General features: G+C 40.3%; 1 protein-coding gene and 1 long non-coding RNA gene across 3 annotated transcripts in view; one reads left to right on the forward strand and one right to left on the reverse strand.

Moving 5' to 3' along the window:
- stau2 (staufen double-stranded RNA binding protein 2) overlaps positions 1 to 15,745 on the reverse strand; it is a 316,665-nt gene that overhangs the window by 257,030 nt on the left and 43,890 nt on the right. For both annotated transcript variants that reach the window (XM_034170168.1, XM_034170176.1), the window contains exon 5: positions 3,764 to 3,923. In XM_034170168.1, coding sequence (XP_034026059.1) covers positions 3,764 to 3,923 — 160 coding nt within the window. The remainder of the gene's footprint in view (positions 1 to 3,763; positions 3,924 to 15,745) is intronic.
- On the forward strand, positions 1,585 to 12,374 carry LOC117510475. Its single transcript, XR_004560733.1, has 3 exons — positions 1,585 to 1,865; positions 2,929 to 2,931; positions 12,364 to 12,374. It is a non-coding gene; the product is annotated as an uncharacterized LOC117510475 (long non-coding RNA).

The raw sequence follows: 15,745 nt of genomic DNA on the forward strand, positions 1-15,745 counted from the left end.
TTACCACTGTGTTACATCACCTTTCCTTCTAACAACACTCAATAAATGTTTCACAAAGTGGTGATCCTCGCTCCATCTTTGCTTGTGAACAGGTGAAACTTTTGGGGATGCTCCTTTTATACCCAATCATGACAGTCACCCCTTTTTCAATTAGGTGTTCTTTGAGCATTCATCAACTTTCCCAGTCTTTTGTTGCCCCGTCCCAACTTTCTTGAAACATGTTGCAGGCATCCATTTCAAAATGAGCAAATATTTGCACAAAAACAAAAAAGTCTATCAGTCTGAACATTAAATATCTTGTCTTTGTGGTGTATTCAATTGAATATAGGTTGAAGAGGATTTGCAAATCATTGGATTATGTTTTTATTTACATTTTACATAACATCCCAACTTCATTGGAACTGAGGTTGAACAATAATCTAAAAGAGAACAAAAAGCAGGGATAGAGGTCTCCAGTTCTACCTTTAACACCAGCAGTCTGAGTTCTAAAAAAATTTGAAAATGATAAAACAATTTTGAACCAGCTGTTGGGAATGATGCTCAAGAGACACTGAACTGTCAAAAACAACACTCAAATTTCTGAGGCTCAAATGAACAGAGGAGCCTAACAAGATAATATGATGGTTAATTTTTTGTAAATCTTGCTGTCAGAGGCAATGATCAAGGCTTCAAATGCAGTATTTTTTGTTGATCCCTTTAAATTCAATCTGAAAGTCTAAATGACAAGCACATCTTGTTTAATTTAAACTTCATTGTGGTGTTGTACAAAGACAAAATTACACAAACTGTGTCACTGTCCTAATACCTTTGGACCTAGCTGCATGTTCGCACATCTCAAAAGGCCTTCAGAAAATAATAACTAGTTATTAAAGAGAGATACTATATTTTATGGAGTACAAGTTGCATTTTTTTTTTTTTTTTTTTACTAGTTTGAGAGGCGACTTACACTCCAGTGCAACTTGTATACTGACAATTCACAAGTTTGTTATAATAGTAATTATAATGACTAATTATATCAAACCTATCCAAGAATCAAAGCACTTAAAAAAAATGATAAAATAATAAATGGCAGTGATAATACACTACAACATGCACAGAAATCCCAAATTAAAAGCTCATAACACAGAAAATGGTGCGAATTATAGTCCAATGTGACTGATATATGATTTTTTTTTTCCTCTTCAAGAGATATTTTTTGACAGGTGCAACATAATGTGCAGGTAAGTCACAGATCACATGATATGTGTTTTTGCAGCCATACTGGACGGCAACTCTCATATGGCACGGGCAGCAAATGATTGAACCAGTTGTGCCTTTTCATGTCATTTACTACTGTCTAGACAAATTATATCAATATGGTGTTTCATTCATTCATGGGTTAGGATGAGGCTTAGGGCTAACATACATAATAACCATAGCATATAACATAAACAGACAGGCCTATATGTTGCTGCTTGTGAAGCCTAAAAATATATAAAATAACTTTTCACAGCATGGTGTCGGCTACTAAGATCACTGTTCCTTGAACAAAAACATTATCTTGGTTCATAAAAAAACAACACAACCCTTGCCATGAGAAAACTTTGAGACACTGATGGGTATTTTTAGCTTGAATATGAGGAAAGTGTCCTGCTTTGTTCAAAGTGGGAAATGTATCACTTCATTGACAGGTATGACCAATATGTAAATACACTGGCAAGGATTTATGAGGAACAAAGCAGTTTTACGAGTTTATTGCCTAAAGGCCGATAAATACCAATGGTCTTCTTTGTGTCTCGTGTGCTTACATAGTGTTATTCTAAATAGATGCAATGGGAAATTAGAGAGTAATTAGAGAGATCTGGCATGTTTGATCAAAATTTAAGGTAAAAGGAAGAGTTTCAACTTGAGAGCGCCCACACATAAACTATGCATGCCCGCCCACACAAAGAGTGACAGACAAACACTGCAGACACAATATGCTTCAATTTGAAAAGCAAAACTCAGAAGCTGCAGCAAACAAAGAGTTCAGTTGTGGAGGTTGACGCCTTAAGACACCAAATCAGGTAGGTGAGAGGAGCCAACACGTTTTGAATAACCACCGGTAATGCCAAACTGTGAGGATATGGGGTAATTTAATTTCCTCCGGGAGAAGATAACAACAATTAATAGCGTTTTCCAAGTTGAAACTCTAGGAATGGTAATACTAGGTGTAGACAGAAAGAAAATTACCACACTGTAAATAAATATACCCCAGTCAATATAGATATAGGAAAATATGAAAAAGAAGGAATGGTCTAGTGAGTTCACTTTTTAGTTCATTACAGATGTGTATTTACATTCAAGTCCACAAGTAAATGGACAATGATAATTTGAGCCATTTTACCTCTATGCACCACCACAACAGAAGTGAAATGAAACAATTACGAAGTACTTGTAATGTACATTTTTGCTTTCATTCCAGGGTTTAAACAAAACTAGTGCATTAACCATTCAACGATTACAGCAATTTGCCTCCATTTTCAGAGACCATAAATAACTGGACATAGTAAATACAAATCATCAATTTTACAGCCCGTTTTCTTCAAACAAGTACAGGATTGATACGTGAACATTTCCGAGTCTTTGATTACATTTTGTCTTTATTCACATCAAGAGAAGTCTGAGAGCATGTACTGGTGTCTCGCTTCACTGCATTCCACGACACGATGAAACTGACTTAGGCCCTGGATGGCAACAACCCGGGCAGACAACTGGTCCATTCCAACCTGTCCAAAGTAACCATCTATCTATCACAACCAGGGGAAGCCTGGGCCAGATGAAGGAGATCTTGGTCTTCTCTAGCTGTTGGCATCCTCAACACTAAGTGAAACTGAAATTGAATAAATGAAAATTAAAATTAAGTACTGGATTATGTAGTGAAATGCACCACATGGCAAGATGTTGTAGCTGGTGCTTCCTCACAATGCAAGTGTTACTCCTACTCTGAGCCTCTGCAGTCAGTGCATCAGTACCCAAGGATCCTTCAAGGTAACCAGGTACCAAAGACATCTAGTCATCACTTTTGGTCATTGGTTAGCGTCCAAGTCTCACAACCCCACAGTAAGACAGGAAGTACCATGACCCTAAACATTTGTTCTCCTGCAAAGATATCAGCATCACCAATGCATCTGTCAGTTACCTCCTGACTCTATGAATTTTTCTAGGCTTTCCTCAATCTCAAATGCTGAGGAGACATCTTATTCACATATCGCTTAATCAGAACAATGATTTAAAAATACAAAGTCTGGTACTCTATGGTAAAAATGGGTGGTGGCTTGGAGTAGGTACTTACAGTATTTAAAAAAATGACAGTGGAAGTACATTAGCGGGGGAAGCCATGCTGAAAGAAGTGAAACTTTGAATTAATTAAAAAAAAATCAGTTTCACCTAAATTTGCTAATTTATGTATTTATGTATGTAGATTTTTTACGAAGTACTTATAGTGGCCAAGTGGGTAGTGTGCTTGTTTCCAGAACAGAAGGGTCCCAGTTCAAAGTACTTCGAAGGGGGTGCCCTTCTCCATGTTATGCAAGGTTTGGTCTGGAAGGGCATCTGGCATAAAACTTGTGCCAAACAAACATGCAAACCCTAAGTGAAAAAGGGAGACTTACTTATTGCTTATGGTTAGATTTTATTTATTTTTTAGTGGCAGCAATTCCCAGACAAAAATATGTTAATTAACAACTACACTGTCTGCACAATTACTGCATGCCTTTATGTTGATAGGTGCTCGAGTGTTTACCTGTGGTGGCCGTTCAGGGATGGGCTCATTGCGTAGGGCCTGCAGGGCCTTCATAGCAGCATTGTGCCTGGCTGCTTGGCGTGTACGTCCTTCACCAATAAACTCGTGACTCCCCACAGACAGCTGCACATAGAAGATCTTAGGGACAGGATAATGGTACCTGGGTTGATGAGCAAGAAACAAGAGAATGCAGTGGGGTTGGGAAAGATTGGGAGAAAGACACGGGGGGGGGGGGGGGGGGGAGGAGCAGGAGATGTGAGGAAGGAAATGAATTCTATCGTTTGTCAGATTCTCAAAGCATCAAGAGACATTTTAATTGTTGTTCTTAAATTCCAAAGGTAAAGTTCTATGTCAGTGCTCCCAAGGGGGCATATGAACACTGTCAAAACAACTACACACAATCATCATAAAACCATTAATGATCATTGTTGTCTTATTTCTCTAAAATTTCTTCCTATGTTCATGTAAAATTGTACCAGTAAGTAATTTTATTTACACATCTAAATGAACACTTAAGACTTAAAATAAGATGAGAAAAACAGGGGGACTTGAAGATTATGAGCCAAGTTATCAATTCAGAGTGCTTGCAACATTCCAAATTAAAGGCCCACCACTTCATCAGGGTCAATTACTACACAATAGAGTTTTCGCCAGGCACTTAACTGATGTCTTACTATTAGATCTCAGCTCAGGGATGGCAAACAAAGCACAGGGACATATATATCCTGTCCTCTTTCTTCTGGGCCTGGACATAGATTTTCCTCGCTTTCTTTCGGTCCTGACAGAGTGGGACTGAGCTGTCACGGAGCAGATTTAGAGGTCTGCAAATCCGTGTGTGTTATACCCCCTTCTGTGTGAAGGGGAGAATGCCTGAGAATTTCAACAGAATCAAGGCCAGAGAGAAAGAGTGGGAAAGCCAACAAGAATACAAAGTTTCTAATATTTATCTCCCTTTCTTATTTGCAAATATGCATTTTAATATTTAAATTACGCTTCTATCTGTGGCAGACAAAAATTATGGCCGCAGCTGAGTGTCTGGTACCAGAATGTTTCCACATTCTGAGGAAACTTTCATGTTTGATGAATACATTTAGACTTTCATGAGAACAAGAATTAACCCATTTATGCCCCGATTTTTTTTTATAAATGGAAAAAGTTACATTAGTACCTTTGAGATTTTTTTTTTTATTGTGAGTAGAAAATGACAGTGATACACTTCGGCAACAATTGTTGCCAGTGGGGCAAAACGGGTTAATAATTTAGCATATGGTGCGGTGGTTAGTTTCATGATAGGCAAAAGAAAATTAAATTATGCACAAAAATACAACTGCTGTTTCTCACGGTGTATGCACATCACTTCTCTTTCTACTATTCCAATAGGTCCAATTTTTTAGCTGTGCAATGTGAGATTTAACTCTTGACTGGGTGCCTGTGGGAAAGTAGAAAATGAAAGAAGCTTAAAAAACATATAACTTGAAAAAGGGGTGTACACTACAAGCACAGACCGTACATATACTGTACAAACCCTACTTGATGTCACCCATAGGTTTTTGGAAGAGCTGATCTGAAGCTCAAATGAGGTAGATCTATATTTCACCATTTTATCAGTGCCCGACTCTAACTCCCAGCCAACCCAAAAATAGGGTGGAGAGTGGGCAACACCAGTGTGACATGGGTGGGACAAAGCCCAAACACACCTGCCTATCTCAAAGTCACCAAGATAGCACACACCAACAGGCTGGGGCACCTCAATTCAGATAATTAACACATATTATTTGCAAACTGGGTGTTGGTTCTTGGGCAGTATGGGTGCAGGTATTAACAACTATGTCCATCTCTATAACCGTGGCACTATCAATGTTGCTAATGTCACCAAGCTAGCATAAGTGCCAACTTGCAGATTATTGTACTAAAATTTCACTCAGTGGAAATGCTGGAGCACAGACATTTCAGATTATGTGTTAACCACACACTAACCCATATTACCTCAGATATTTGGAATAAAACAAAGCTGAGTCCACAGGAGCTAGCGGCCACTGCTAGCTGCCTATGCTACCTACAGTGACTAATTATTCATAACTTTATGGCTTAAAACCGATGAGTTATGAACATATAGCTGTCATGAATGATGAAAGTAGCGACTAAGAACAGTTATTAAAGTTATTTTTTGGACCAGGGTGCAAACATGTTTATTACTGCTGTGAGGTTATAACATGGACTTCAATGAGGACTGACTCACTTTTGGAGCCAGTCTCAACTGGCCATTCAAGGAATTGCAGGTTTTGACATTTTCATGTTTGGTGCATTTTCAGTCCCAGCGGTTGACACTTGACTTGCCCATTTTTGGACAGCACAAGTAATTACACAATTAGAAAATGAACATCTGAAAACAGTCAACCAAGAAAGTGAGCAAGCAATGAGTGTGTTCTGCGAGACTTCAATGAAACGTTTCTTCTTTTTTTTTTTTTTGAAGTTATGCAAATCAAGGAATATTTGTAGATGACCCTCTCTGCATTTGCTGGTATTAATGAGACAAATTTAACTCCACAGGAAGTTAGCCACCAGCCTGTGACATCACCATGCTAACATCAGCAAAATAAGTTCAGAGGTGTTATTATGTTCCAAAAATGGCATTTTCGGTTTTAGAAGTGTTTATTTCTCGCTAGCTTTTACATATTATGTGATAAACATATATATATATAAACACACAAAACAAAGCAGTTTTGGAGAGACCAGCCACTGATGTCACTGTACAGCTCTAGTCTGATTGGCTGTCACGCCCGCCACTCAAAACCAAAACAGAACAGTTTGAAACAGAATGTGAGTTTTTAAACTCTCAAAATACCTCTGAACATATGACAAGGTTAGCCATCTTCAAACTTGTCCAAGGTCTGTGTCCCAAGAATGTTCCCTGTGAATCTGAAGACTGTGGCAGTAATATAACTGGACTTATGCTGTATACGGACGGACAGACAGATGGACGGACAGACAGACTGACAGAAGGACACCAGGGCTTCGCAATACTCTATGACCATATGTTGGCTTTGGGTAAAAACATGAGTCAGGCTTTCTTACATTAAAATTTCAGACAAGAGTTACATGATGCACAATTTCACCAATGTCTTGGTGGATTTCCTCACTATTCCCCTTCTTGCACAGTCACACAATTGTTGATAACTGCCTCCTGTAGACAACTTTGCCATAGAGAACCATACTCTTTGTATTTATTAAAGAGTGATATAAATGAAGTACAAGACATATTCAGTGACTTGAAAATGTTCATGTGTCCGTCCCCTGACTTGTCCTAAGCAAAAACAAAATGGCTGTGAAAGTGAAGATTTAGATGTGTTACGAGTGCATCAGTAAAGAGAACGGGATTCATAAGTGACACTGAATGGACCGGGAGAGAAACTTTTGCTGCAGTCTTTGTCAGGATTTCCCTCAGAGCCTGGTTTTAGCTCTGTTTGTTTTAACAGTGTCGTGTTAGTTTCTCCACTAGATGGAACCCTCAGTTTCACACCTGGCTCAGATGAGTGACTGATTATTGATAGACTATTTAAACCCTGACTTTCTGTTCATGTATGGCCAGATACCTGTGTGCCGTGTTTGTCTGTTGCCTTGCTTGCCTCGTTTTGCCTCACCAGCTTCCAGAGCCACCTTCGATGATCCAGGCAATCTCCAAGAGGATCAAACCTGAATGCCGCTCTGTGACCTTGACTGCGTCTTCCAGCTGTGCGCTTAAGACACTGAAGCGTCCCGCAGCAAAAGCTCAGGTAACCTGGCCTCCCCTCTAATTCCCGTATTAGATCAAACTGTCTTTTCCTGATGTTCCAGACGATTTCGGTATGGCTCCTAAGCGGACCTGGATCCTGGCTCTGACTACCTGCACAGCAACGTCACTTTTGGAACTCCTCGGTTTTTGGCACAGTGCGCATGTCGACTACATGCCAGTTAAGTTCCTCTTTGTCTCATTGAGATCCCGTTCTCACTTACTCCTGTTTGTGACTGTGCTATGATAAAGAACTGTTCCAAGAACTCTTCCTAAGAACCGCATGAATTCTGATAAACAATTGAGAACCCAGGTGTATAAAGTCCTGCTTAATTGGAACTGCGTTACAACACGCAGCACTTGAACTCTGACCTTTGGATACAACTTATGAACTATGAAAAATTCCTGAACATTAAACTTTATTTCTTAAGAACAGAACTTTATTTCCTGACCTCTGAAACAACCTGTGTTAAACCTTTTATAAACTGTGACTGTTTTGAGGCTCCAGCATTACGAGTGCATTCACTCACCCTGTGTCTTTATTCCCCATAGTTCCTGGTCTCGGAGGCAAGCGTTCCACCTGGTCTTGAACCCTGAAACCTTAGCTGATATTATCCTTCAAGACTGGCTCAGGATCCTGCAGCTCCCTCATTTCACCGCCAGGAGGTGGGCCATCTCTTCACACTGCAGGCACCCTAGTGCAGCACTTTTACTCTATTTATTACAAATAAATGTATTTTCCTTTGTACTCTTCACTATGTCCAGCTCCCTGCATTTGGGTCCATTGCCTGCAACGTTTCGGTCCCACCCAAACCTCTAACCACAACAGTCTTTCTGTGTTTATTTGTAATTTATAGCTTAACACTAGAAAACAATCGCAAAATACCATTTTGTTAGTCCAATGAACAGTTTTGTTAAAGTGAACATGGTTACAACCTCTAATTCGCTGCGCTATCTGTCTCGTCACTTTTCTCTTGCTCTGACTGAAACGTTCTCCCTGCAGCCAGGAAGAACTTGCTAAATTCAGTGAAGAAGCTAAGCTTTGTGTGGTATAAACAGAACCAATACTGGTGAACTTATCATGCCACTCATCTCACATCCCCAGGACATTGCCTGTATCTGTCATTTTTTTTAATCTTGTTGAATTTGTTGTTTTGTTTTTTTTTTTGTATACAAAGACAGCATTAAATCAAACCATGCCACCTCAAGTTGCTAAGTTTTGTATGTGTGTGTGGGGGGATTCATTTTTTGTTTCTTGGTTAAAGGTTCTGTTACTCTTTCTTTGATTGTAACCTGTTGTTGTTATCTGTATGTGTGCAACACTCAAAAATTCTAAAAAATAAAAATATTACTTAAAAAAGGAACATTTCCATTGGATTCATATCGAATTCATAATTAATTTATGCCATGTTGTTGAGATTTGTTTTCACTGAGAGTTTAAAGGGCATATCCACAAGCATATATACAAAACAATCTAAAGTCTGTCACATTTTTAGAATGTGGCCATTTTTGTATGGGAATAAGTTTCTTGTTTTGAAAGGTAATGGTCAGTTGTTACAAAATCGCATCTGAAAAACTGTCATTTCTGAAAATTCCCTCCCTTCTTTGCACTTGCCTCATGTGTTCCCTGAATCTCCTGCATAGGCAGAACTAAAAATGAGTCAGCATTTCACTCCCAGAATTCCACCAGCTCTTTCTCCATCCCACAGCCCTACTATCATTAGTCTGCCCTCAGCTACACATGGCCACTGGAGCTTTCTCAGTGCGGGGGCCTGCCTGGCCCTTGCACGTAAAGTGTGGCCCCAGGCTCTCAGAGGACATGCCAAGTGCAACATGGGCTCCAGCCAACATCGCTGAGCTGAGATGGAAGCAGCTGGAGCTGGAGAACTGAGTACAGGTGCAGGCAGGAAGCAGGAGTGGGGGAAAGAAAGCGGAGAGACAGGGAAAAAAAGAAATGAGAGAGAGGGAGAGAGCGATGCAGAGAGAGGACTGTGGGATACCGTCCTTTACAACGTGGGAAAGAAGTGGCATACACACAAGTGTGTCAGTCAAGAACGCGTGCAAGCACACGCACATGTCAAAATCACAAAAAAATAAATAATTAAATAAAATAAATCACACCAGTGTACTGTGGCCAATTCAAAATCATCACATGTTGGCTACATCTGCCTGCTCTGTTATCAATTTTAATTTTTCTTCTGATGTTACTGCAATAGAGAAAGAGTCACACAAGCAAACCTACTGGGAAGGTGTGGAGACTGCTCCAAGGTCAAGAAAACAAACGCAGACTGCAAACTAGCACCACAGCTGCATGGGTCACCAGAATAAAAAAAAAAGATCACAACTCAATCAAATGATAACGTACCAACATTTAGCAGTGAGGAAAGAACGTTTGAAGCATCAGCTTCCTTGCTCTTTCATGTGAGCATAATGTTAATCATTTAAAGATGTAAGAACACAGAGAGGCAGCCACATTCAAACGTGATGCATCTGAGCCCACACACAGACATAAAGAGGAAACAGCCCTGAAGATATGGCAGCGCAATTATCACGATGACCACGGGTCTGACATTTCAACTACAAAGCATCTGTTCCTGGAACGTGGAAAATGATTTCATATTTAATTATATCTCAGCTGGTGGTGGGGACAATAGTCAATGAAAGACAGATGACTTTTACCCAAAATATTCATCTCGTCACAGGTTTGTCAATAAAAGAACCAAAAATAAAACACATTTACATAAGATAGGAGTGAGGATGCGATGCGTCACATTTTACATTCCATCATGACTGAAGATGACCACCATAAAGACTTGCATGCATTAAATCACATGCATAAAATGTACAAGAATAACAGAGCCTTATGAAGGAGATGCGGCTGCACGAGGAGCAAAAGAATGACAGAGGCTTTCTGGGGGAAAGCATAAACTTGGACAGGCTCGGTCCTCCACCAGCTGCACACTCTTTCAGTCTTTTGCCAGACTTTTTGTTGTTTTCTCTTCCTCCCTCTCTTCTTCCATATTCACTCCCTGTGTTCCACAGTGATTGCTTTCCTCCCTTTCTGCCTCACGCAATTGTGGCTGTAGCAAATGCTACATACAGCACTGCAAGGGAGTGAGAACTCAGATGAAGCGTGGAAGTCAATGGCCCTGAAAACATCAACTGTCATAGGGTTTGGACGTCTAAGCTTGTGATCAATGTTCCTTGGTTCCTCAGTGTACTGTAAATAAATAAATAAAGAGCCCGAATCTAAATGAGACACATGGCCTCTACAAGAGGATGGCCTTATATATCACGGTGTGCATAAATAGTAGACAGTTTGTTTACCTACAACAAAGTAGGCCAAAAAAAAAAAAAAAACCCTTGATTTAACAGATGCGGATAACTCAAAAACTGTAAAATACCTTTTAGAGGGATGCAAGCCTCTTGAAATAGCTGAGCTATTGAGATATTATCATTAAACAATCAGGTTGTTTTTGCACATAATTAACAAGGTCAGAAGAAATGTGGAAAAGCAAATATGCAAATTAACAGCAAAGGACGAAGAATTAAATGTGAAGATTTTTTTTTTTTACACTGGAATTCATTTAAATGCTGCTGCAAGAAAGTTCCTTCTACATCTCCATTTGGCACAAATATTATACCCGATGACATTCCTGACACAACTCTACATTAGATGGAGAATGGTCGCGGGAGTCTTGAACCAGGAACCTCCTTCTCTGGAAAAAGACACCACCACGCTGCCATTTAACCCCTGCTAATAGTTCAAAATCATTTGCTGGGATGTAAAGCACTTTAAGTTGTAATTCTTTCAGGAAGACTACTGCACAAAGTTTATTATTCATTCATTGTCTATATCCAGTTATTCTAATTAAAGGTTATTGGGGGGGGGGGCTATCCCAGTGATTACTGAGCAAGAGGCAGGGTACACGCTGGACAGGCTGCCAGTTCGTCGCCGAGCCACATATAGACAGACATATTCACATTCTCACTCAAAGCTACAGTCAATTTAAAATAATTCCCCTCACCTCCATATCTTTGGAAGTGGAAGGAAGCTGAAGGTAACTTGAAGGTAACTCACACAAACATGCTGAGGCAACAGCATAAACCACCAAGCCACCGTACCGCTCATTATTATTATTCATTTGTGTATACGTCACCAAAAATGTATGGGCCTTCCATCATTTACGAGCATTTACGTCCATCCTTGCATATCTTTATGCAATGTGCCGCCCTATTGACAGCTGGAGTTTCTATCAGCAAAGATTAAATTACAGTTTAATTGAACTGAACTGACAGTCAACAAAACATTAATTTCGCATGCTGTTTGAAATAAATTGTCCAACATGTCAGCACTGATTGTTTTCACTGTTTGTTGTGGTTTAGTCTTTCTGTGTTTGCACTGTAATCAGTGAGCTGTCTCAGTGCCATCCTTCAAGGGCAGCCTCGCACAATGTTGTAAGCCTACCCAGCCTCTGTTGTCACGCTTCAGCTGTCATAAGTCAGTATCACTCATAAACAATTTACAGCACCGTACCTTTAAAAGCAAATGCAATGACTAGGTTGAGAAGGCAAAGTGGATTTTGCTTGAACCACAAAGAAAGCCACTGATGTAGTCCGTTTTTTAACACGTGAATGGAAAATATACATATACTGCTCAAAAAAATTAAAGGAACACATTAAAAACACATCAGATCTCAATGGGGAAAAAAAAAATCATGGTTGACATCTTTCCTGATATGGACTGGGTAATGTGTTTGGAAAGAAAGGATGCCACATCATTTGATGGAAATGAAAATTATCAACCTTCAAGACTTCAAGAAAATCAAAGTGAAAAATGTTGCAGCAGTCAGTGGCCTCCACCAGTAAAACTGTTCCTGTTTTGGGTGTCATCTCATTGGTGTCCCTCTAGTGCACCTGTTGTTAATTTTATTAACACCAAAGCAGATGAAATTGATTAACACCCCGCCCCAGTACTGAACTGACCAGATCAATATCTCAGAAATTGAACTGACTTGATGTTGTATTCTGATAAAATTTTTATATTATATTATATTATATTATATTATATATATATATATATATATATATATATATATATGCATACAGACCAATTACAACAAATGTGCTTCTATGAGACATAGCACCAAAGCAGTTCCTGACCACTGTACCCTTATAGTGCCAATTAAGACTTGGTTGGCTGAGTCAGATTGTACTCTGCTCAATCTCATGTGCTTACACTGTTACAGGCTTTTATGTAAGCATAATGTGAACACAACAGTCTTGGTACTTGACAGGCAAGAGACATTTGTTCTGAAGTAAGAAAACTAAAACAGGGAAAGCAGCAGAGAAAAAAGTTTTTATTTTGTTAAAAAAAAAAAGAAAAGAAAAACAGCATCTCATTTTGGTTTGTGTGTTCATAAATGGAAAAAATCTGTTTTTTAAAATGGGTGGAGAAATTACCTTTATCAAAAGTGTTTCTGTTGTTGGAGATTGCAAAAAAAAAAAAAAAAAAAATCACTGCAAGGTGAGGTCACCACATTTTGTAGACACACCTATGTAGGTTCTTTTTTTAGCTCTATGACTGGATGTCCAAAGTTGTTCAGCTCCAAATAGCTAACAAAGCTCCTGTCATGGTCCAACAGTCTTGTGTTTCCTTCACATTTTTTTGTTGTCCTTTCTTTTTCATTGAAAAGTTCTTCCTTTGAAGTCTTCTCAAACATTCTTAGATTGTGACTGCCAGCTTCTGTTCATGATCTTTCATCCATTATGCAGACCTGTAATCCTGATATTTGTTGCTGCTTTGATCCAGATCTGTGAACTTTGATCCCGATCACTCATCTTTGATTCAGATGGCTGATCTTTGAACCTCACTAGGAACATTATTATTTCATTTCCACTTTTCTGTAGGCCTGCAGATCACGGCTTTGAATGTTTATCTTTACTGCATAACTTAGATCCCGATTACTTAACCCTTAAGGACAACAAATGACGAAGATGGGAGAGGCTAGTCAATAAACAGACTTGAGGCACCATCCCTCCCTTCCCTCCACACCAAAAAAAAAAAAAAAAAAGTGCAGTCGTCTGTCGGTTTCGGGGGGGGGGGGGGGGTGTCTGGCAGTTTCTGCCATGTGTGTCCCATCCCTTTGATTTTGTACTTAAAGTGCCATGTCTCTACGCCAAAGCAGAGTAGGTAGTCCAAAGGAGTTAACATGGACATGATAACACAATTTCAAACTGTAACTGTAATGAGCTGAAATAGGTTTATTCAGAAAATCAACATCAGTAAAACTCAAGTCTGAATGTAAAATCCATGTTACTGGCATGCCATTTTTCAACTACCTGTTTAAGCACCTCTGTACTTCATAACAGTGAAAAACACCTTTTCTGCAGGATATTATTGATGTGTTTATTTGCAAAGGACTAATATAACTTGATCCAGAAAATTATGGTCTGGTGTCAGCTTTTTCAGCGCACCTTTTCTAGTGCCCTCCCCAGATTGGGGCATGCAGGCCATCCCTAAATAGGGCTGTGTGGCCGTATGGTCAGCTGCCGAAGTATCCCTAGACACCAGATTTCAGAATGACAACTGTCACAACCATACCTTCAGCTCTTGAGCCTAGGCAGTAATAAAAGGATGCAGGACTTGCAGCACTTCTGAGGGGGCAAGGAAACCAGGACGTGCATCAGGTCCAACAGGATTAGATTTTCTGACAGGGTTTACTCCCTTACCCTTTACTCCTCTAACATGCAAGGCAGCATGGAAACACCGTAACCCTGGCAAGGGAGGCTCAGGGTGTACTAGCACTTGCCCAAGGTGCGCAGCATGGTGGCAGCCTCATCTCTTCAGGCAATTTTGCAGAGCTCCGCCAGCGTCAACATATTTCCAGAGTGTCTCAGTCCCTACAGCGACTACACAATGTATGACAGCATCATCAATTTGATGTAAAGGCCAAAGACGCACAAAAATATAACCTGAGTGTTGTGTGGGCCGCCAGAAGAGGAGGTACTGCTGGCCCACCACCAGAGGGCGCCCTGCCTGCAGTGCGGGCTTCAGGCACTAGAGAGCGCTGCCGCCTCACAGGAACAGCCGAGGTGACAGCTGTCACTCATCAACTGTGACAGCTGTCACCGATCATCTGCACTTCATCCCGGATAAAAGCAGGATGACACCTCCACCACGTCGCCGAGATATCGTTCTTCTAAGGAGGTAATATTCTCTGCCGTACTAAAGGAATTATAACTTACGTGTGCTCTGTTAGCAGCCGTTGTCCTGTGGAGCCTTGTCAGCTGATTGGTGGTTTGTGAGAGTGCCCACGTCTTCGCCTCTCACTCTTTCCAGATAAGTGCTTAAACAGGAGCTGCACGAGTGTGTGATTTGAGGTAACCGTTGTTACTGGGTGTACACACACCCACACTTGACTGTCTTTGCTCTTCGCCAGCAGTACCAGATCCGACATGCGGAGACGGTGGCCACCTGAGGGACTCCGGACCTGGCGGCTCCAGTATCCTTCAGGTTCGGTGGCGGAGGAAATCGTGTGGTTCCGGTTCTTCTCTAGACGGACGTCTCCTATCGTCGAGCCCGCCCACACGACACCTTTATCCATTGACTTTGTATCATTCTATAATCTGCTGTGTATGGTTGTGGCATTCACAACAGTAAAGTGTTCAAATTTGACTCCTTCTATTGTCCGTTCATTTGCGCCCCCTGTTGTGGGTCCGTGTCACTACACTTTCACAACACTGAGGTCATTTTTACAATCACACAATTCATAAAATGATTGACCCTGCACATTCCAATGGGGCAAAATTCACTGAGGAACTCTAAAAATACTTACAATGTTTATTTACCTCATGTCCCCAGATCAAATGAATGCTGTCCAAATGATGCTGATGCCTCTCAGTTGTATGTATGCCGACGTTCAAAGGCACCGGCACATAATGTCGCCGGCACATATTGTCCCAAGCGATAATATATACAGACAATCAAGGCACATATCGTCACTGGTTGTCAGATCAAGAAATAAAATATGATGTTTAACTATTAATAGTTTTGTTCTCTGTCTCACACACACACACACACGCAAACACACACACACTCAGTCTCATTATGTCCACCAAGGATGTAATAAAATCATCACCATTTATTCATTTATCTGTATTCCCCCCAATAAATAATGAAGGACCTGATTTGTTGTGATATTTAACTATGA

The sequence above is a fragment of the Thalassophryne amazonica genome, chromosome 1, assembly GCF_902500255.1.
Source record: "Thalassophryne amazonica chromosome 1, fThaAma1.1, whole genome shotgun sequence".
NCBI lineage: Eukaryota > Metazoa > Chordata > Actinopteri > Batrachoidiformes > Batrachoididae > Thalassophryne > Thalassophryne amazonica.